Source organism: Microcaecilia unicolor, chromosome 5 (assembly GCF_901765095.1).
Source record: "Microcaecilia unicolor chromosome 5, aMicUni1.1, whole genome shotgun sequence".
Classification (NCBI taxonomy): Eukaryota; Metazoa; Chordata; class Amphibia; order Gymnophiona; family Siphonopidae; genus Microcaecilia; species Microcaecilia unicolor.
The window spans coordinates 178,945,050-178,969,270 of NC_044035.1; the positions used below are offsets into that span (position 1 = coordinate 178,945,050).

The following is a 24,221-nucleotide window of genomic DNA, read 5'->3' on the forward strand; positions in this document are numbered from 1 at the left end:
GACCCATCTTGCCACTGTAGGCTTAGCAGCCTGCAGACCCTTACGAGGACCTGCAAACAGGACAAACAGATGATCCGATTTCCGGAAATCATTGGTCACTTCCAAGTATCTGATGATGACTCGCCTCACATCCAGATATTTAAGAGCAGAGTACTCCTCTGGGTAGTCCTCCCTACGAAAGGAAGGGAGACAGAGCTGCTGATTCACATGGAAGCGAGAAACAATCTTGGGCAGAAAGGAAGGCACTGTGCGAATAGTCACTCCTGCCTCAGTGAACTGCAGAAAAGGCTCTCGACAAGAGAGCGCCTGGAGCTCGGAAACTCTTCTGGCTGAAGGGATAGCCACCAAAAAGACTGCTTCCACGTCAGGTCTTTCAGAGATGCCCTTGACAAGGGTTCAAAAGGCGGCTTCTGCAATACTCTTAGCACCAGGTTGATATTCCACGCAGGCACCACTGAGTGCAGAGGAGGGCGCAGGTGATTAACTCCCTGAGAAAGCGCACCACATCTGGCTGCGAAGCCAGGGAAGCACCCTTCAGGCGGCCCCTGAAGCAAGCCAGAGCCGCCACCTGGACTTTAAGGGAACTGAGCGACAGGCCTTTCTCCAGACCTTCTTGCAGGAACGCCAACACTGAAGAAATTGGAGCAGTGAAGGGAGAAAGTGAGCCTGCTTCACACCACGCTGCAAAGATACGCCAAACCCTGGCGTAAGCAGAAGTAGAGCGCTTCCTCGCTCTTAGCATAGTGGCGATGACCTTGTCTGAGAAGCCCTTCTTCCTCAGACGCTGTCGCTCAATAGCCAGGCCTTAAGACCAAAGGGGGAGGGATCCTCCATCACCACGGGACCCTGATGTAACAGGCCCTGCTCCACTGACAGCCGCAGAGGATCGTCGACTGAGAGCCTGATCAAGTCCGCATACCAGGGACGTCTGGGCCAGTCCGGACCCACCAGGATTACCCTGCCGGGATGCCTTGCCACCCGGTCTAGCACCCTGCCCAACATGGGCCAGGGCGGGAACACATAGAGGAGCTCTTGTGTCGGCCACTGTTGGAGAAGAGCATCTACTCCCAGGGATCGAGGGTTCCGTCCTCTGCTGAAAAAGCGCGGCACTTGGTAACTGGCCGATGACGCCATCAGATCTAGGCTCGGCTGGCCCCAGCGCTTCGTGATGTCCAAGAACGCCTGAGCAGATAGTTGCCACTCTCCGGGCTCCAAGGTATGGCGACTGAGAAAGACCGCCTTGACATTCGTGACCCCGGCAATGTGGGCCGCTGAAAGCTGCTCCAGGTTCGCTTCCGCCCACTGGCATAGATTCATGGCCTCCTTGGCTAGAGGGGCGCTCTTGGTACCTCCCTGACGGTAGACATAGGCCACAGCCGTGGCATTGTCCGACAGGACCCGTACTGGCTTCAAGACCAGTACCGGGATGAACTCCAAAAGCGCCAACCGAATGGCTCTGAGTTCCAGGAGGTTGATAGACCACTTTGCCTCTGCAGGAGACCAGAGCCCCTGCGCTGTCCTTCCCAAACAGTGGGCTCCCCAGCCCGACAAAGAGGCGTCATTCGTGACGACAATCCACTCTGGGGTCACCAGAGGCATTCCTGCAGACAACTTGACTGTCTGCAGCCACCAGCTCAGCGCCTTGCGCACTGCTGGGTCCAAGGGAAGGCGCACAGCATAATCCTCCGACAACGGAGTCCAGCGCTGCAGCAGAGAGAGTATAGTGGTCTCATATGAGCCCTGGCCCAGGGCACTACTTCCATCGTGGCCGGCATAGAGCCCAACAGCTGCACATAGTCCCAAGCCCGAAGAGGAGAGGCTACTAGGAACTAGTCCACCTGAGCCTGATTGTCTGGCAGGAACACTCTGCCCACTTGGGTGTCGAATCGAACTCCCAGATACTCCAGGGACTGAGTCGGGCGCAGCTGGCTCTTCTTCTTCCAGTTGATGATCCATCCCAGGGAGCTCAAAAGAGCAACTACCTGGTCCACAGCTTTGCCGCACTCTGCATAAGAGGGGCTCGGATCAACCAGTCGTCCAGATAAGGATGGACTTGTACTCCTGCCTTTCGCAGGAAGGCCGCTATGACCACCATTACTTTGGAAAAGGTCCGCGGAGCAGTAGCCAACCCAAAAGGGAGGGCTCTGAACTGGAAGTGTCGTCCCAGGACTGCAAAACGCAGGATGAGGCCAGATGGGAATATGCAGGTACGCTTCCTTGATGTCCAAGGAAGCCAAGAACTCTCCTGCCTTCACTGCCGCTATAACAGAGCGGAGAGTCTCCATGCAAAAGTGCCGCACTTTCAAGGCCCGATTGACCCCTTTGAGGTCGAGGAAAGGCTGGACAAAACCTCCTTTCTTTGGTACCACAAAGTAAATGGAGTAACGTCCCTTGCCAATCTGATTTTCTGGCACCGGAACGACCGCACCCCGGCGGATCAGGTTGTCCAAGGTCTGCTGCACTGCCACAGCTTGACCGGAGACTTGCAGGGAGAGAGTACAAACCCGTCTCTTAAGGGTCGGCAGAACTCTAGCTTGTAGCCGTCTCTGATGACTTCCAGCACCCAAGCGTCTGAAGTTATTGTGGTCCACTCGCCCAGAAACGAGGCCAGCCGTCCTCCAATCTGCACTGGGGCGTGGACCAAGGCCCCGTCATTGGGTACGAGACCCTGGGGGAGGACCGGAGGGAGCACCTCCGGGACGGCGGTCTCTGCGAAAGGAATGCTGCTTGGGGGAGAAATTCCTCTTGAAGGAAGAGGGGGCAGAGGAACCCAACTTGCCCGGGCGGTACCGACGGGCTTCCTGCAACCGTCCTCTGGAGGTACCGGGACGAGTACTAGCCCGAGCCCTGACCTCTGGTAATTTCTTGCCCTTAGACGTGCCGAGATCGGTCACGATTTTGTCCAGCTCGACCCCAAAGAGCAGCTTGCCTTTAAAAGGCAATCTAGCCAGGCGGGATTTAGAGGCGTGGTCAGCAGACCAATGTTTCAGCCAAAGCCACCGCCGCGCAGAGACTGTCTGAGCCATGCCTTTAGCTGAGGCTCTCAAGACATCATACAGCAAGTCTGCCAAATAGGCTAAGCCCGATTCCAGGGCCGGCCAATCAGCCCTCAAGGAAAGATCCGAGGGGGAAGCCCGCTGCACCATAGTCAGGCACGCCCTGGCCACATAGGAGCCGCAAACTGAGGCCTGCAAACTTAAAGCAGCTGCCTCAAAGGACGACCTTAAGGCCGCCTCCAATCTTCTGTCTTGGGCGTCCTTTAGGGCCGTGCCACCTTCCACCGGCAACGCCGTTTTCTTAGTCACCGCAGTGATTAAAGAATCCACGGTAGGCCACAGATAGGCCTCACGTTCACTCACAGCCACAGGATAGAGGCGGGACATAGCCCTAGCCACTTTAAGGCTCGTTTCCGGGACATCCCATTGAGCCGAAATTAAGGTGTGCATGGCATCATGCACGTGGAAGGTTCTAGGCAGGCGCTTCGTCCCCAGCATAATGGCAGAGCCAACAGGGGCTGAGGGAGAGACGTCCTCCGGAGAGGAAACTTCAAAGTGTCCATGGCCTGTAACAACAGGTTGGGCAAATCCTCTGGGCTAAAAAGCCGCGCTGCAGAGGGGTCATCCGCTCCATCCGAGCGGGGATCCGTCTCCTCCAAGGAATCCGCAAAGGACCGTTGGGAGACCTCAGACACGCTGCCCTCATCTACATCGGAGGAGACAAGTCCTCCAAGGCCTGAAAATCAACCCGAGGGCGTTTACCTCTGGGAACCTCAACCTCTTTACCAGAAGAGGGAGCAGGGGCAGCGTTTTGCCTGAGGAAAGCCTGATGCAGCAGCAAAACAAACTCGGGGGAGAAACCCCCCAGACTGTGCACTTCCGCAGCCTGGGCAACAGCCCTAGACGCACTCTCAACCGGCGCTCGCAAGAGCGGGGGAGAGACATGCTGCGCATCCAAAATGGCGTCCGGCGCGACACTCCACGAAGGAGCCGCGCGGGAAGAACGGCGCTTAACTTTAGCCGCTTTTGTGCCGTCGCCCAAATTAAGGGCGTTCATGGCATTAATGTCTCCAACCTCAAGGGCGGCCCACGAAGAAGCCGTCCGAGCCGCGTGGCCGGCCAAGATGGCGGAGGCGAGGAGCGGGGGATGGGCGTTTATGGCGGGAAAAACCGCCGCGCCGGAGGAAGGACCGGGACATTCATCGGTCACGAAACTGTCACCCAACAAGGGCGAATCAGGCTTTAATACCCCCGCATCCCCTCTAGAAGCGCTCCAGCGATCCGGGGAGCGACCCTTTGCGCCCTCGCCCTCCGACGCCATATGCCACGAGGAGAAGAATCGGGGAACCCCCTGCCCGCTATAAAAAGGTAAAATTACCTGCTTGCCGCTCCGAGCTGTAACGAACTGGTGTCCCAGTGAGTAGCTGCAATGAACGTTTAAATAAACGTCGAAATAAACGCCTTTAAAGACGTTTAAATTATTATTATTATTTTTTTTTTTAACGGAGCCAGCGGGAGGGGGGAGAAAAGGAGGGACCTGGCACCACCAGGTTTGCACTTGCTCAAAAGAGCCCTCAACCCCAGGCCTCAACAAAACCTAAGGATTAGGCTTGGAGGCCTAGCCAGAGCTGCTGCTGTGTGTGACCACCACCTGCTGAGATAGAGAACATACTGAGGTGTTTCCGGCAGCACATGACCACATATAGGGAGGCAAAAGTTTGCTCTCTATCTCCGCCTGCTGGTAGATGGACACAACCCACCAGTCTATGGATTGATCAGCTTGATGATATGGAAGCTAGGTTCCACTGAACTTCTCTCAAGTGGAGCCGTGACTTGGGAGAAACATGCACTGCTGAGGTAACATGGCCCATCAATCAAACATTTGCCAAGCTAAAACCTGCTTGCTGCTGTGGACTTGCAAGATGAGCTCTGATAAGGCATCTGCTCTCGCTTGTGGAAGAAAAGCCAGAGCCTGCAATGTTATCTACCAAGGCTCCTATGTATTCCAATTGCTGAACTGGGAGAAAATGGGACTTAGGGTAATTAATGATGAACCCTAATAACTCCAATACCCAAACAGTTAGGTGCATTGACTGAGGCCCCCTCCTGTGATGTGCTCTTGACCAGCCAATCGTCCAGATAAGGAAACACACATTCCCAGCCTGGTCCTAGATATGCTGCTACTACCGCTAGACATTTGGTGTAGACCCTGGGAAATGAAGTGAGGCCAAATGGCAGGACGCGGTTCTGACAATGGTGTTTCCCTATTCGAAATCCAAGATACTTCCTGTGACTGCAAAAGTATCAAAACGTGGGTACAGGCATCCTTTAAGAGAGCATAGCCAATTGTGTTCCTGACTCATGGGGAGAAGGGTGCCCAGGGAAATCATCCCGAACTTTTCTTTGACCAGGAATTTGTTCAGGTTCCTTAGGTCTAGGATGAAATTCCCCCATTTTCTTTGGCACAAGGAAGTACCCAGAACAGAATCCATTTCCCTTCTTCCCCTGGTGACACGGGTTTGACTGCATTGGCCTAGAGAAGGGCAGAGATTTCCTCTACAAGTACCTGCTTGTGCTGAGTGACTACACTCTCGGTGGGCAATTTGGTGGTCTTTGATGTCAATGCAGGATGTAACTGAGATGGAGTATTTGAAGAACCCACCAGTCGAAGGTTTCAAGGGGCCACCTACTTTGAGTGCAGTTATGCTCTTTTGGAGCCAGTCAAAAGCTCATCCCTTGCTTCAACTGGGGCACTGGCTGGGGCTTCTGAGAACAGGATTAGCAAAGCCAAGAATAATGGGCCTGGGACTGCTGGGCACAGCGAGAAGGCAGCTGGAACCTATGCCTGTGAGAGTAGTAGGTTCACAGTCTAGGCCCACTCAAAAACCTCGGTGAGGAAGAGGATACAGCTGGAGGGTGCAGAGAGAGTTTGGACGGTGTTCATGTGTTTCTTTATGAGGTCTGTGACCTCTTCCACCTCATCTCTACACAAGTTGTCACCCCAGCAAAGAACGTCTGCCAACCTGTCCTGAACCGCTGGTTTTAGGTCAGAGACACGCAGCTATGAAAGTCAGCACATCCCCACACCCATAGTGGGGAATATGGATGCTATATCAAAAAAAATCATCATACAGGCATCTGACCAGATATTTCCTACACTCCAGCTACTTACTGGCCAACTGGCGAAGTTCTGCGACCTGCTCCTGTGGGAGAGTATCCACAAGACTTGGAGTACTGTGGACCAAAGACTGCAAGTAACGGTTCGTGTAGAGCTGGTAAGACTGGATGAGGGCAACGAGCATCGAGGCCCGAAGTCTTCCTCCCAAACAAGTCTAGTGTCCTGGCCTCTCTACATGGGGGCACTGAGACATGAGTCCTGGAACTCCTAGCTTCATAATGGTGTGGCAGTTGTGCTCTCTTGAATCCGGGAGCCTTTTGGATACGGTACTGTGTATCTACCTTCTTAGGTGAAACCTGTACTGAGAGGGGAGATTCCTTTATCAGTGCATTCTTCCTTAGAAGGAGACTAGTAGTCTAGGTCAGTCAACATTTCCGCCCTTGGCTCTTCCTCAATTTCCAACTTAAATGGGATGGCAGAAGCCATCTCCCTGATATAACCAATGAAAGACTCTCAGGTGGAGATTTTCATCTCTCTTGAGGTGGCGAGGGATCAGAAGATATCCCATAAGACTCGTCCTCCGAGAAGTAATGTGGGTTTCTTTTCTGAATCCCATGAGCAGTCCACATTCAGACTTCACCATGCTCAGGTTGTACTGAATGAGTCTGTGCCTCTCTCGACTAAGTGGATCTATGTCCATGTCCCAGAGAACGTCAAGGTACAGCTCTACTTCTCTGACTCCGGGGAAGCTTCCTTCCTTGACCTAGTACGGTATGCGTCGAGGTAACACCCATTGAGGTGCTGGCATGGAAGGAGCCTCAAGAAGAATCTGGGCTGGATCTTCTCCCTGAGCATAGCTCAGAACTGCTCATTAAAGGAAGGCACTAGCAAAGGCAGGAGAGCCAAAGAGAGGCAGCCTGAGAGGTGTCTGTGTCAGACCAGCAGTGGAGTCCTAGCAGCTGGGAGACTTGCACTGGCTCCTCTTCCAAAGAGGAGCACTCCTCCTGGTGCCGGCGTTTCTCAGGTACCAGCAATGCCAATGCCCCAGCGCTCAAAGCACCATGTGTCAAGGAGGACCGAGGCAAATGATTTTTGGGCTTCCCCCAATGCACAGCATCGTGGTCCTTCAGTGCTGAAGAGGATGTCACTGAACCCATTCGTGCCCTCGGTGTCAAATCCAATGCTGATCGATCCCGGGGGCCTACTCTCAGCGCCTATTGTTGGAGGTGGAGACCTCCTTGATGCCGGTGCACTCTCAGCGGATGCTGAAGTCTTGGAAGACATCGAGGTTGATGTTTCCGGTGCCAAATGTATCGGGGCCTCGAGAAGCCAAAAAGCTTCTTGTGTTGAACCTGCCGTGACCTCCTCTCTGGAGTAGCCGCCTAATGGTTAGTGCAGCAGTTCAATTCCCACTGCAGCTCCTTGTGACCCTGGGCAAGTCACTTAACCCTCCACTCCCTCAGGTACAAAATAAGTAATGGCATAAAATTCATAAACCGCTTTGACTGTAATTACAGAAAGGCGGTATATCAAATTCCATGCTCTTTCTTTGTCCCCTCATCTGCATTTGCAAACAGAGAACAAGACACAAGCTCATGATCAGGTCCAAGGCACCCGATGCACCAGTTGGAAGAGTCCATCACAGAAATCACCTGATTACATTGGGCGCACCTTTTGAAGCCACTGGGGTCTTCTTGGATATTGAGGAAAGAATCGCAGTCAAATTAAACTCCTCAATTTTGAACTCAAAAAAAGGACAATGTTCAAATCAAGGGCAGGGCTCCAGCCTAAAGGGGACTAGCAATATGTGAAAAATAAAGAAAATAAATTAAAGAGAAAATTGAAGAAAAGGTATATTTATAGGAAAACTTATCTGGTTGAAAAATCCACACAGGAAGACATGGGGGGGGGGGGGGGGGGAGTACAAATCACACTGTGAGAAGAACACCAAGACGTGTCCTACCTGCTCCGCGGAAAAACAAAGACTGAGGGGCCTATGCTTGTGTGTCGGGATGAAAGAAACAAGTGAATGTGCAGTGGGATGCTGCTAGAAAATTCTTGAACTCGCTAGTCAGCGTCCACACCGGGCTCCATTGGATGACATTACCCATATGTGAGAATATGATGGTCTGCTTGTCCTTGGAGAACAGGGTCTACTCAGAACAATTGGGTATCAACAATTAGATCCCTCTCAACATCCAAACCATAGAGGCTAGGGACTAAATGCTGAGATGTAATAGGAATCTGTATCCTGAATTATTAGTGGTGGAAAACAATTCAGCCTCCATGGTTAACTGAAGGAAAATTTAAATGGGAATTATACTGGCCTTGGCCAAGACAGGGCAATCATAATCATGGTTCCTCCTGACTGAGTTTCAACAAAGTTTTCTCTATGAGAGGAACTGGAGAATATGCATTGAGAGGCCATTCTTGTTGTAATGAGTGGCAAAGAGATCTAATGAGAGGGTGCCCCGGTTTCCAAAGATCTTCTGGGTTATGGCCTCATGTAAAGACTACCCGAGAGGCTGTAGAATCCAACTCAATCTGTCCACCAGTTAGTTGTCTTTCCCTGCCAGATATGTGGTTTTTTTTGAGCAGCAAAATGCTCTGTTTGGGGATCACACTTTCCAGCTAGAAAGTTGGAAAACATCAATTCTGGTTCAGAGTGCTCATTTGCTCACTATTTATTGCTCTGGGGTACTACTGTCTTTACCCTACATTATCATCACTGCAGTTTTAGAATCCATGGACTCCTGGTCCTGATACAGGCAGCTATGCCAAAACACTTCCCATTTCGAGTTCTTTAATAGCTGATTTGAGTTCTATTGTTATTTCAAAAATAGGACACCTTTGGAACCAGGTTTCCTATCCTCCTTTATTGATCACTCCTACTGGACTGGTTTGTTTTGGACTGCTGTTGGATTTCAGTTCTTCTTCTGTGTACATGTCTTACCTAAAGACTACCTGTGAGGCTGCAGAATCCAAATCAATCTGTGCACCAGTTGTCTTTCCCTACCAGATATGTGGCTTTGAGGGACATCCCCTGAGAGATAGCCCATTTCTACATTCTGACTGCTTCCAGGCACTGAAGGTACATTGCAATCTGGGTCTGTGTCTATATAAGAACAATTTGATTAGATAACCGATCTCAAAGCCTTCAGAGCATTGCAGATTGCTCTTAGCCTCAGGAAATTTATTTGATAAAGCGGACCACAGACCCTCAAGTATGAAATTCATTTACATCAGCTTCCCCATCCTAGGCTGGATGCAACCATAAACAATATCTTTTGAATTTGAGGAATTTGGAAGGAGACACCCCTTTCCAGTCAGACTGGACCATAGATGAGGACAGGAGTCACAGAACAAAGTAGTAACAGATAACAGGTCCTGAAGATTCCTTGTGGCTTATATGAACTGGGTGAATTAGGATCCATTGAGCTTGCCTCAAATTGAGGCATGCTATGGGAGTTGCATGGAAACACTTGGAATAAAATCCCTTCCCCCTAGTGGAATGGATTCGACCACATTAACATCTATCTTTATCCCTCAGTGCCAAAGAGGTCGAGTATGAATCCTTCCTCTTTCATTAGAAGGGATCAGATTACCAACCCTGAAAGCTTCTATGGACACAATGTAGAGAGTGGTCAATGTATTCTCAATGCCAATGCATCCCCAGTGCCCAATACTTTTTTCTACCTTTGTTGTCTGATCATTTAGTTTTTCTATTCGCTTTGGTCCCAGTGTCTTCTGTTTTATGCAGTGTCTTCTTTCCATTTGATATTTTTCTCTCACCATGTCCACCATCCTCCTGTGTCCTTGTCTGTCCTGTTGGGGTATTTCCCTGTGTGTCTCACCTTGCTGGTCTTGGCCTATACAAGCCTATGACATCCTGTTTCAACAAGATGGCTGCATCCACCCCTGACCCGCACATCTCTGTGTCAGCAAGAAACAGCTTTGCAGCTTGTGGAAAAATACAGCAGAAGCTCAACTCCAAGGACATGCTGTGGGCAAACCAGGCCCCCCTTATCTCCCTGAGAGGCTGCCTCCGGCATGGCGGGTGAGAAACAGAAAATGCATACCAAAATGTAACAACTTGAAGGTCAAGACCAACGGACTGTTCTTGCCATGCAGTGAGCCGAGGAAGATCCAGATTGGTTCCTGCAGCCACCGGACCAAGAGGGGCTCAGGAGAGTGGGAACAAGGAGAAAGGAGTTAGTCGGAAGCCTTGGAAGAAGGTGGAGGTGAAAAGAAGACCAGTGAGACCTAATAAGGTCCACCAACTGATCCTGTGTATCTGGAGGAAAGTATCGTGGTTCAGCTGTACCTGCATTGAGTGACCTGTGCCCTCCTTGTCTGCTGCAGAGTTCCCTTCCAGCTCTGACTGAGACTCGCTATGAATCCAGCTTGAGTCTGAGGAGTATCCCGTGCAAGCTCCCGAGAGACGACCCTGAGGTCTCAGCCTGGAGAGAAACATGGTGATTTATTTCCTGTTAGTTGGGGGCTAGTTAGTGGTATTTACCTGAGCAGAAGGCTGGTGCCGTCATACTTGTGATCAGGAGGAGGGGCTAATAACTGTACTACCTCGTAACATAGTGTGACTTATCAGTGGTGTAATTTTATCTGGTAACCAGTAAGAATTAGTGTTTAGTAGTGTGATGTATGAGTGTAATTTTTATCAGCCAGTAATTTTGTATTCAGCCAAAGCTTTATTGTAGATAAGAAAATATAGGTAATGTATACAAAATATAATCTAATATATATCCCAGCTTGCTTTTCTAGTCGCATTCCTTTCTCTCGGAAGAACTGTATAGGCTCTAATCCAAGGTTCCCGCCCCCTAGACCGAGTGCTGAGCAGTCTGTGTGCAGATAGTTCTGTTTGGGGAATCTTGGATGCAGATAATTTATTAGCTATGATAACGATCCTACAGTCCTGTCTACTATCTGTAGCCCTGTCCTTATCCTTTCTCCAATTTCAGCATCTGCCTTCAAAGTGTTCCAATCCAGCCCTTAAATTCAGCAATTTCCCCTCCATCCATATCCAGCATTTCTCCTCACTCCCCTCCATCCATGTGCATCTCCTTCCTTTGTCTTTCCTTCCCTCCATTCCTGCCCAACATTTCTCCTCTCTCCCCTTCCCTCCCCCTCCACGTCCAGCAATTTCTCCTCTCTCCCTGAGCACTGGCCTCCTATCCATGTCCATCTTTGTCCATCGATGCTCCTCTCTCCCCTTCCCTCCTCCATCTATCCATATCCAGCAATTCTCCTCCCTCCCCTCCATGTCCAGAAATTAATCCTCTCTCCCTGGGCCCTGCCCTCCTATCCATGTCCATCGATCAACTCTCCCCATCCCTCCCGCTCCCATGTCCACCCGCCCGCCCTCTTCTCTGTTCGGTTTTAAATCTTCTAGTAATATTTAAATTTACCTCCGTTGCAGCCGCGCAGCGTCAGTGAAAGCGCTGTCTGACGTCTCTCCACCAGCCTTCCCTTCGCTAGTTCGTTCCCTCAGTGCCCCGCCTTCTTCTGACATCATTTCCTCGAGGGCGGGACACTGGGAGGGAACGAACGAGCGAAGGGAAGGTTAGAGACATCAGGCAGCGCTTTCACTGACGCTGCTGCGACGTCGGAGGCTGGAGCCAGTTAAATTTAAATACCGCCGGAGTGCTGGGATGCAGCGGAGGAGGCTGAGGTGCGCCGCGCGGGGCCCCCTTAAGCGCGAGGCCCTATGCGGCCGCCTCGGCCTAAGACCAGCCCTGCTGGTGAGTTTTGGAGGGCTCACAGTTTCCACCACAAGTGTAACAGGTATTTATTTATTTATTTTATTTATTACATTTGTATGCCACATTATCCCACCTCTTTGCAGGCTCAATGTGGCTTACAATTCGTCATGGATACTGAAATAGAAGAGAGTATACATTTGGTTTTACAGAGTGTTTTGGGTTACATGAAGATGAAATACATGATAGTGTAAAAGCAAAAGGCATTATAAGATAATGCTGGGTGTATTAAGGGCTGGAGGTATAGGCCTGGGTCCACCTGTCTACAGTGCACTGCACTCATCGCTAGATTACTACAGGTGCATACTGCTCTAATGGACCTGGCTATAACATCTGAGGTTGGTGAGTACTATTTGGAGGGTAAGAGGGGATCATCCCTGCAGTGGTCATCTGCTCATTAGGGCAGCCTTTTGTGTCTATTCATTAGAAAAACAGGTCTAGACAAAACGTTGAAGTTTTCACCCTAGACATTTTGGTTTTGTTCCATTATGGATGTAAAACGCCAAGTAACATATAACATAGCAGATGACGGCAGAAAAAGACCTGCACGGTCCATCCAGTCTGCCCAACAAGATATACTCTTATGTGCTACTTTTTGTGTATACCCTACCTTGATTTGTACATGTCCTCTTCAGGGCACAGACCGCAAAAGTCTGCCCAGTACTATCCCCGCCTAATCCCAGCCTTCAAATGACCCAACACGCCCCCTTGTGATTGGATGCACTGCAGATGAAATACATAGATGAACGTCTGCACAACAGGTTTTTGAAAAAAAACAGATTTGGATGTTTTGAGAAAAAAAGTCCATCCAAATGGTGCTTTATGATACTTTTTGGATGTTTTTCTCTTTCGAAAACGAGCCCCTTGATCTCTGATTTCATGTTGCTTCTTTATTATTTGTTATGTTAAAGCTCAATGCCCATTATTCACATTCAGTATTCGTATTCAGCCGAGTATTATTTTTCATTATTTGTATTCAGCCAAATAGTAAAATATGCTGTTCTGTACAGCTCTAATTTACTATCTCCAAGGTATGCATCCATGGAAGTTGAGCCACTTTCAATAAAACAATGCCCTGAAATGAGAATCATAGGATGGAGTTGAAAGCAGATAAACTCAAGAGTAACAACAAAAAATATATATACAGTGCACTCCATTTAAGTGCACGTCGGATAAGAGTATGCCCTGTTTAACTGCATGCCTTACTTTGGTCCTGTTTTTGGCACCATCTATTTCTATGGGGACAAACCGGCTTAGCGCACCACTGATAAGTGCAAGATTCACTTATATGCATGGTTTAAGACCGCTCCTCTGCAGGAAAGACTCTGCATAAGCGAATGCATGGAATATGGAAGCCGATTAGCGCGTGACAACCAATGAGATTTCAAATTTACCACCCCTTTAACTGCCACAGGCAGAATAAGCAAAAGAATGTTGTTAGAGTGTACACTGGGGTCGTTGTCATCGTCGCGGCGGAACTGTAAGACTGGCTGAATGAATAGAAGTTCTTAAAAAATTAGAAAACAAAGTCAAGCATCTATTGCGAAAGAATATGGTGTCAATCCCAGTCAAATTTCACGTGTCTTGAAGCAGAAAAAACAGCTTCTGGAAGACCGGCAAAACAATACAAATCCACACAGGAAACGAAAACGGGCGGGAAAAGCTGAGGAAGTAGAAGATGCTCTTCTTCGGTGGTTTTCTCTAGTCAGGAGCAGACAGTTTCCTGTCAGTGGTCCACTGCTTATGGAGAAAGCTAACCAGCTAGCTGAAAGTCTTGGACTAACTGAATTCAAAGCCACTGTTGGATGGTTGGAAAGATGGAAGGAGAGGAACAACATAAAATTCAAGAAACAGCATGGTGAAAAACAAGACGCTGATGACTTTGGTGCTGAAAATTGGGTTGTTTCAGTTCTTCCTATCATCTTGAATGAGTTTGCACCTCGTGACATTTTCAATGCTGACAAAAACGGTCTCTACTGGCGAGCGATTCCTGATGGAACACTTGCATTCAAACATGCCGAAACTACTGGAGGTAAAACGTCGAAGGACTGACTGACGATCCTCCTTTGCTGCAATATGGATGACAGTGAGAAGTTGGAACCCCTCGTCATTGGAAAGAGCAAACAGCCCCGTTGCTTCAAGAAAGTTAAGCGACTTCCTGTGTCATACGAGGCTAACGCAAATTCATGGATGACTGGGGAAATTTGGAAGCAGTGGCTAAAGAAGTTAGACACTAGAATGCGGGCACAAAAGCATCAGATTTTGTTGCTTTGTGATAATTGTGCTGCACACAGGGATGATGTCAGGCTGTCTAACATCAAGGTGGTCTTCCTGCCACCAAACACTACCTCTCTGATCCAACCTATGGATCAGGGCATAATAGCCAATTTCAAACAACATTATTGGGCTCTTGTGCTACATCGTCTGATGAGCGTTATGGATGACCAGACTGGCAAGGATAAACGTGCTGTTGAACTGGCTCGTAATCTCTCACTGTTGGATTCCCTATATATGCAGAAAGAAGCCTGGAATCATATTACACAGGCAACCATTGTGAACTGCTACAAGCGGGCAAGCTTTGTTAAGGTTGTGGAGAGGGACGAAACAGATGTTGCAAAAGCGTCAGATGAACAGGTTATTGACATCCCAGCCGGTGTTACTGAAGAGGAGTTCCATTGCTACGTAGCTGTTGATTACGATCTACAAACAGCTGAAGACAGCACTGATGTCGAGATATGTACCTACATGCAGGCAACAACGGCTAATGATGGAACAGATGATGAAATGAGCAGCGAGGCACATGTTGACGAAATTCAACAATCTCCTCCTGTCACTTTTGCAAGAGTGCTGGAGAGTCAACACCGTGCAGGCCTATCTAGAGGCCACTGGATGTCAGTGCCATGACAGTTTTTACCATCTGGCAGGCGTAGTCTATGGAACTCACAGACCCAATAGTGTACAGAGGACTATAACTGATTACTTCAAGTAAGCCTAAAGTTAGTTAACGGAGACTGTATACTGTACGTATAACAGTACTGTACATACGTTTATTATTTATTTATTATTTATTGCATTTGTATCCCACATTTTCCCACCTATTTGCAGGCTCAATGTGGCTTATAGAGGTTGGTTATGACAATCATTCCATGATATCAGATACAATTAGTAATGTACAAAGATTAGGTGAGGGAGGAGAGAAGGAAGGTGTTAGGCAAGATATAAGGTGGACTGTAATAATTGGGTGAGTTGGTGAGGTAGTTTTGTAAGGCTATGGATTCTCTTTGTAGGCCTTGTTGAATAGATGTGTCTTCAGAGATTTACGGAAGTTAGTTATTTCATCAATAGCTTTCAGGGCTGTAGGTATTGCATTCCACAATTGCGTGCTCATGTAAGAGAAGGTGGTGGCATGTATCAGCTTGTATTTTAATCCTTTACAGCTGGGAAAGTGCAGATTTTGCGGGATGATCTTATGGCGTTTCTGGGAGGCAAGTCCACAAGGTTTAGCATGTAGATTGGGGCATCTGCTGTGAATGATTTTGTGTACAATCGTGCAGATCTTGAACGCAACTCGCTCCTTGAGTGGGAACCAGTGGAGTTTCTCTCTTAGGGGTTTGCACTTTCATATTTGGTTTTTCCAAATATGAATCTGGCGGCGGTATTCTGGGCTGTTTGGAGTTTTTTGATAGTCTGTTCTTTGCAGCCAGTGTACAGTGCATTACAGTAGTCCAGATGACTTATTACCATTGACTGTACCAAGGTATGGAAGATATATCTCGGGAAGAAAGGTTTTACTCTTTTGAGTTTCCACATGGCGTGGAACATCTTTTTCGTTGTGTTCTTCATGTGAGTATCGAGTGTGAGGTTTCGGTCGATGGTAACTCCAAGAATTTTCAGATTTTGTGCAATGGGGAGAGAACAGTATGGTGTGGTTATTGTGGGTCACAACGGTGAGATATTTATATATATATATATATAATTTTTTTTTATAGAAAGGATAATGGATAGAGGTGATATGACAAGTACACTATTTGACTTCAAGAAAACATGGGGCAAGCACAGAGATCCCCGAGGTAAAAGGTAGTAGTAGTAGTATTGTAGGAACAGTGCTGTTGGTTTGAATGGATAGACCATACGAGCATCAGCAAATATCTGACATCTACCACTGACAAAGGCAAGTGTAGGGATGATATCTCTTCAAAGAGAAACATATCCATAAAAGTAATTCTTGGAGGTGGAAAGTGAATCAGAGGTGGCAGTAGAGTACATCTGACACACAGAACTATGGGTCTTACTGGATTCATTTCTGCCTTGATTTCATCTTCAAAGATACTGCATAACACATCAGCAAATTTTTGTGTGCATGCACTCCAAGGCCTGTAGCCATGAGTATCATCAGTATATTTTTTAGGCCAGCCACAGTGTTTTTAAATCATTCACTATTTTTCAGTGGTCCTGAATATATGTATACATGACCATTGAGCTATATGTATAGCGCAACATTCAGTAGCATTTTGCTGGCCTAAACTAAGACTCTTTGCTATATGGATAGTGGCTGAATATGACCACCAATACATATAGCACCTTGGTGGTCTAGAATTTAATGGCACTACGTGTATAATGCCTCTGAAAAGTCATAGATGGGACAATTGTAGTTTAGTGGCAGATGCTAATCATAAGTGATTCTGAATACTAGTCCGTAAATATATAACTGGTAGTCTAGTTATATCAATTAAAAAAAAAATGTTAGTTAAGCACAAGAAACAGTGGAGGTGACGAATACCACACAAACCAACGGTGCTCAAAATTCTTTAATGACTATTTTCTAAACGACTCGACACAGGCCATGTTTCAGCAGAATGGCTCCATCTGCAGACTGAAAGTATCCTAATCAATGTTTGATGTGACATATAATGTCCTCACTGACAGATCCATGCAAGGCTCTGCTAATTTTGTACCATGAGTTTTAAGTCAAAAGCGCGCAATCTCGTAGACCATTTTAGATGCAGCACTTTCACATATAACTTTGGACAGTTATATGTTTACAAATTGAATGGCAGCTGCACCACTCTCAGCACTAGCCTAATCCAGTTTACTTGTTTATGGTAAGATTAACAAGTTATAGTAGATTACAGGCAGTGTTGTTAAAAGTACTAGTTCAAACTACATGTATATTTTAATACTTAAATAAAAGTACCATGAACACTTTAAAAAATGTACTTAGGCAATGACTTTTTTACTTTCACTTAATACTTTGAGTAAAAAGTAAAAGTACCACAACTACAATGAACGCAACTACTGTGAGTCTTTAATTCAGCATGGCTAACAAGGTTCAACAACAGCACTAGCAGAAAGTGGATCATTTAGTTTGCTAAAATGTTCCTTCAGATCAGGCCAGGCTGCAATATTACTGAAGTCTTTTGACTAGGTCTACAGGTTATGATCAAGGGAATCTCTGAAACACTTGACTTCATACAGCAAAGAGTACTTTATCATCATTATTGTCATTATCATCTGTATTAGAAGTAGTGCTAATTCATCATTTGCATCTTCATCTTTATGTTTGTTATCATCCTGATGTCCAGTTACATAGAAGGCTTTCACAAAGTTGGAATCATTGTGTTGTTCTAAGAATTTTTCATCTGATGACAAACTGAATATCTTCAAGAACTGCGTGGGAACCCTTCAGTCTTAAGGCCAGACAAGCAGACTTCCTCTCTCAAGACTTATCAATCCAGTGGACAATTACCCTAATGTAAAATTTCCCATGGGATGACGAGCAGTCTGTTGTGGTTGAGACACACGTTTGTTCACCAAGAATTGCTACTAGCTTCAACTTCAATTTAAAAGGACCCAACTCATCAACTGTTCTGTTTGGCTGGAGACCAGCAACCAGTTCAACAAACACAGGCAACTCCACTGTTCTTATAGGTTATATTCACTGAACAGCAAAATTTAAGATGAGATGATCCACTGTTTGCATGATGAGGTTTGCAATAGCAAAATCCTGTTCCACATTTTGCTGTTCATTTAGTTTACTGAGGAATCATCATCTAGATCTCAGTTCTGCTTTTACTTTTTACTTTTAACTGTAAGCATCAGATGTAACTGAGTAAAAGTAGTAAAAATTTGTGAAATTGTTACTTTGGTAAAAGTAAAAGTAACAAATATTATCCTGTATTACTTTACAAGTAAAAGGTGACAAAACTTAAGTACAGTAACTAATTACATTTAGTTACTATATATAAGTTACTATACAACACTGCACCTTCTTAAAATTTCATTCTAGCATGCAATGTTCTCATTGGAAACCATCCATTAATTCAGTGCACCTCAAACTTTTCAGAGGCCACCCAGTCTTTAAAGCAGACCTTTCCACATTACTGATGCGGTGAAATCATTCCAGTATCAGCCATGACCCTTATTTCCAATGCACTAATACTGCTTTATAAGCCAAGAACTGTTAACAATGAATTAGCACTTTCTGATTTTAAGGCACAGGCGAATTTTGGATATCACAAACAATTCCAATAAAAGGTTAAGACTGAAAAATTTCTGAAAATGTTGTCATAGCTTGTTCTTTACTCTCAACCAGGGCTTTTTTTGAGGGGGTACTGAGTACCGGCACCTTTTCCATTGTCTGCTAAAATTGGACCCATGTTCTCCAAGTTTTAATGAAAGAGCTCGGGCACTACATTTATGTTATTAGGTTGGGAGGCAGGGATAGTGCTGGGCAGACTTATACGGTCTGTGCCAGAGCCGGTGGTGGAGCCCGGGCTGGTGGTTGGGAGGCGGGGATAGTGCTGGGCAGACTTATACGGTCTGTGCCCTGAAGAGGGCAGGTACAAATCAAGGTAGGTATACACAAATAGTAGCATATATGAGTTATCTTGTTTGGCAGACTGGATGGACCATGCAGGTCTTTTTCTGCCGTCATCTTGCCGTTGAATTTTGCCTTCCCCCCCCCCCCCCCCCCCCCCCCCCCCAGCAGCCCTGGTCAAATTTTCAAAGTACCAAAATTTGGGGAGGGCTTCTCCATTGTGCTGTGTTTAAATTGTATTCCTTTCATGGTTATGTTCTCATTAAAGTGTCTCTTATCTATCTGTCTCCTAACCCTGAGTCTATAGAGGTTTTAGCGCTCCATTATCCTAATCCCCAAAAGAGTTAAATAGAAAAATGATTAGTCAGTACTTTTGTATATTATCAGCTGCCTCGCATTGGAATAGGCTTCCTTCTTCCATTCTCCGATTCCCTAATGTGGCCTGTGCCACGTGAACTTGATCTTACCACATCATCACCCTGTATTTGTTCACAACCGGAGTCTGCAACGCCCTCTCCGGGACTCTGTAAGCCACATTGCGCCTACAAATAGGTGGGAAAATGTGGATACAAATGTAACAAACAAACGTTACTATGTTACTTACCAAAAAGATGTTGTCTCATACAGGGTGTATGCAGAAATCCAGCCGAAGAACACTAGGACTGTACAATTTATAAGTATTGCTTTCTCTGGATAATTTTCAAACTACTAGTCTTTCAAAATGGGGATATAGAGAATTTTATACAACTTATGCTCTACAGACCTTGGGATCTAGCTAACACAGTTTGCCAGTTCCAACAATCTTAAGTATTTATACTCAACACTAGCATATTGAGATTCCCTAAAACTCTTGCTTAGGGCAGGCCTTGGAATTATAGGGTTGGGCAAGCCAGCCCTCCAGGCCATCAACTGGTTTTCCTGAAGTTTGCATAAATTGGGAGACAAAACATGCAAAACTCTCTCATGCATATTAAGGTTATTTGGAAAACTTTCCTGAAGTTTGCATAATTGGGAGACAAAACATGCAAAACTCTCTCATGCATATTAAGGTTATTTGGAAACTTAACTGGTTGCCAGCTTGAGACTGGAATGCTGTACATGATAAAAGCTAGCCTCTGCCTGGGTATGCTCTCAAAGGAAAATGGTGCCCTGCCTCTCAAATAGTTGAGAGGCAGGGCTGAAGGGTGTGTGTGTGTCAGGGCTGTGAATCAGCACATATGGGAGCCATCATGAGGCAAGTATGGGAAAATGAATAACTGACCTGTGGTGGCCAGCGAGGAGGCAGGAGAGGATAGGGGAGAGAGGTAAGGAAATGTGTCAGAGGAGGATACAGGCTGGTGGGTGAGGAAAGAAGCTGATGAAAAGGGTGGCATAGAATGAAGCAAGACTGGTGTAAGGTCCAGAGTCACTACCTGCTAGCCTTCCCATTGTCCAACTGTAAAAAATTTGGTCATTTTTGATGGTCATTTTGTCTACTTTGGAATCCAAGGCAAGCTACTCATTTATACACTGGCTCCCACTTAAAGAACTCATCATGTTCAAAATATGCTCCCAAGTTCACTAAATCATTCACGGAGATGCACCAGCCTACATGTCAGACCTGATCGACTTACCATCCAGGAATGCCAAAAGATCATCCCGCACATTCCTTAATCTGCACTTCCCTAACTGCAAAGGTCTGAAATACAAACTAACGCATGCGTCAAACTTTACCTACCTGAGCACACAATACTGGAATGTACTACCGTGCAACTTAAGGATGATTCACGATCTAACCAACTTCTGCAAACTACTGAAGACTCATCTCTTTGACAAGGCATACCACAAAGATCAGCAAATGTGAATGACACCTGCTCGCTATTACTATCAGTTTTTTTTCTTCTTCTTTTCATTGTCATGTTACCCAAGATTTTTCTGTAACACTAAATACCTATTTTATAATGTATTTCCACTATTCATGATGTATTGTAAGCCACATTGAGCCTGCAAAGAGGTGGGAAAATGTGGGATACAAATGCAATAAATAAATAAATAAAAATAATCCTTTTACCACATAAGTATTACTTCGGCAACATGAATAAACTGTCATGCCAAACAGTTCTTTGAATCTGAACAAATTTCCACTCTGGTATGAATTTCAACCAGAAGAGATACTTACGGCGCCCCTTGCCTGGAGGGATGGCAGCACACTGATGTTTGAGATCCAGAGCACAAGCTGTGTGAAGCACAGGGTCTACAAAGATGTCTGCTTTGCTCTCCTTCAGCATGTTCAGCACTTCCTGTATTAAAAATACAATTTCAGATTATTAGTTCACTTGCTCCTAAACTGCAGGATAAACAAAGGTTTAAGTTTAAAAAATGTAGAAACAAGCTACTGCTTGGTAACAACCAAGATAGGTTTATTTTTAGTGTTTGCACCTTGATCCTGCACAGGGAAATACCTATAGCTACAAAGTGATACAGAGTGGAGAAAGTAACCTAATAGAGCATCGGGCTGAGAAGCAGGGAACTCAGTTCATACCCTACTGCAGTCCTTATGATTGTGGACAAGTCACTTAACTCTCTATGCTCCAGGTACAAAGTCATAGTGTGAGTTCTCCAGAGACAGAAAAAATACCCATTGCACCTGGAATGTGTCTACTGCTTCGATAGCTTTCAGGCAATATATAAGAAAATTAAAATTTAAAAAAAAAATAACTAAGGGTACTACGGTAGTAAAGTGAGACCATAACTTAGGGGCTGACTTGAGGTCTCATAAGATTAGAACTGCTATCCTGAATCAGGCCAAAGGTTCATCTTGTTTCAAACAATAGCCAATTCAGGTCACAAGTGCCTGGCAGGATCCCAAAAAGTGGTAAGATGCCGTGCTACTTACACCCAGAGAGCAGCATGGGCTTTCCCCATGTCTTCCTTAACAGTTCTGTGGACTTTTCCTCAAGGAATTTATCAAAACCCTTTTTAAATCCAGCTGTGCTGCTTTAGCTACATCCTTATGCAACAAGTAAAACATAACATAGCAGTGCCATACTGGGACAGACCCGAAGGTCCATCAAGCTCAGCATCCTGTTTCTAACAGTGGCCAATCCAGGTCACAAATACCTGGCAAGATCCCAGAACAGTAAACAGATTTTATGCTGCTTGTCCTCCAAATAAGCAGTGGATTTTCCCAAGTCCATCTTAATAAAGGTTTATGAACTTTTCTTTTAAGAAATTACCTAAATCTTTTTTTAGCACTGTTAAGCTAACTGCTTTACCATATTCTTTGGGAACAAATTCCAGAGTTTAATTACATATTGAGTGAAGAAATATTTTCTCCAGTTTGTTTTAAATGTACTACTTAGTAGCTTCATTGCATGCCCCCTAGTTCTAGTATTTTTGGAAAGAGTAAACAAGTGTAATCACGTCTACCTGTTCCACTCCACTCATTATTTATAGACCTCTATTTATCTCCCCTCAGCCGCCAGGCTGAGGGCCCCCCAGCCATTTTAGCCTCTCTCATTGGAAGTCAATTTTTGTCACCCTTCTCTGTACCTTACACACAGTATTTGAGGATCGGTTAGCACCATGGAGCAACACAAAGGCATTATAACGTTCTCATTTTTGTTTTCCATTCCTTTCCTAATAATTCCTAACATTCTATTTACTTTCTTAGACACCTAATGTGGAATCTTGCACAACAGTTATAGTTTGGGTTTCTCTTTCCTCACGTGCATCACTTTGTACTTGCTCACGTTAAACGTCATCTGCCATTTGGATGCCCAATCTCCAAGTCTCTTAAGGTCCTCTTTGCAATTAAACAACTTTGAATAAGTTGGTGTCATCAACAAATGTAATTACCTCACTAGTTATTCACATCTCTAGATCATTATAAATATATTAAAAAGCAGTGGTCTCAGTACAGACCCTGGGACCCCCAGAGTCTACCCTTCTCCCATTGAGGAATACTGACCATTTAACCCTACTCTCTGTTTTCTATCTGATGAATGAAATTCTCTGACTTGTTTTAAAAGGTACTAGTTAGTAACTTCGTACTTGTTTTAAAAGGTACTAGTTAGTAACTTCGTAGTCAGTTCCTTAGTCTTTTCTCCTTTTGAAAGAATAAAAAACAATCAATTCCCATTTAGCCATTCCACTCCACTTAGGATTTTGTACACCTCTATCATATCTCTCGATAGCTGTCCTCTTCTCCAAGCTTAAGAGCCCTTTCCTTTCCTCACAGTTGTTCTATTTGCATTGTGGTTGTGCTTCTCCATACCGTTTCCAATTCCGTTGTCTTTTTTTTTTTTTTTTAAAGATGCAGTGACCAGAATTGCATACAGTAACTCAAAGCGTGGTTGCACATTGAGCAATGAAAAAACTTACAATATTTTTGTTTTACCCTGGCCTTGTTAACAATTCCTAACATTTTTGCTTTTTTTGCCACCACTGCACACTGCACAGATTTCAATGCATTGTTCAATGACATCTAAACCCTTTCCTGGGTGGTGACTTCTGATATGGCACCTAGTACTGTGTAGATATAATTTGGGCTATTCGTCCCCATGTGCATCACTTTGCACTTGACCGTATTACATTTCATCTGCCATTTGGATGCCAGTCTTCTAGTTTCCCAAGGTCTTTCTGCAATTTCTCACACTCCACATGCAATTTACAATTTTTAATAATTGTGTCATCTGCAAACTTCATCACTTCACTCACTGTTCCCATTTCCAGATCATTTATACTTATGTCAAAAAGCACCAGTCCCAGCACAGAAAACCTGTGGCACTCCAGTATTCACCTTCCTCCACTGAGAGAATTTGACCATTTTTTTTTTGTTACATTTGTACCCGCGCTTTCCCACTCATGCAGGCTCAATGCGGCTACACATTTACCCTACTCGTCTATTTTCTATCTTTAACCTGTGCCTAATCCACAATAGGACATTGCTTCATATCCAAGGAGAAATTAGATCTTACCTGCTAATTGCTTTCCTTTAGTCCTCCGGACCAGACCAGGATTGGACTGATGGGTTGTGCTCGCCTACCAGCAGGTGGAGACTGAGAAAAACTCTGACTCTAGAGAGCCAATAGGAGCCCTGGCCATGTGACCTTAGCCTCAGTATTTGAATAACAAACAGGAAAGAAAGGAAAGACCTTCTGTGCCGTATGGAATCCTAGCAGCCACAAAGCACTCGGCAATGCCAAGTATCAGAGCTCACCAGCGAACTCTCCCCAGAGAAGTGGTATGGCTCACTTGTAATATAGCTCACCAGCAACGTGGTATGGCTCACTTGTAATATAGCTCACCAGCAACTCTCACCAAAGAAGTTGTATGGCTCACTTGTAATATAGCTCACCAGCAACTCTCACCAAAGAAGTTGTATGGCTCACTTGTAATATAGCTCACCAGCAACTCTCCCCAGAGAAGTGGTATGGCTCACTTGTAATATAGCTCACCAGCAACTCTCCCCAGAGAAGTGGTATGGCTCACTTGTAATATAGCTCACCAGCAACTCTCCCCAGAGAAGTGGTATG

At 45.7% G+C, this 24,221-nt stretch overlaps 1 protein-coding gene across 1 annotated transcript in view; it reads right to left on the reverse strand.

The window, feature by feature from the left end:
- GLG1 (golgi glycoprotein 1) overlaps positions 1–24,221 on the reverse strand; it is a 435,835-nt gene that overhangs the window by 22,197 nt on the left and 389,417 nt on the right. The window contains 1 exon segment of the mRNA XM_030203623.1: positions 20,864–20,984. Within this exon segment, the coding sequence (XP_030059483.1) occupies positions 20,864–20,984 (121 nt within the window).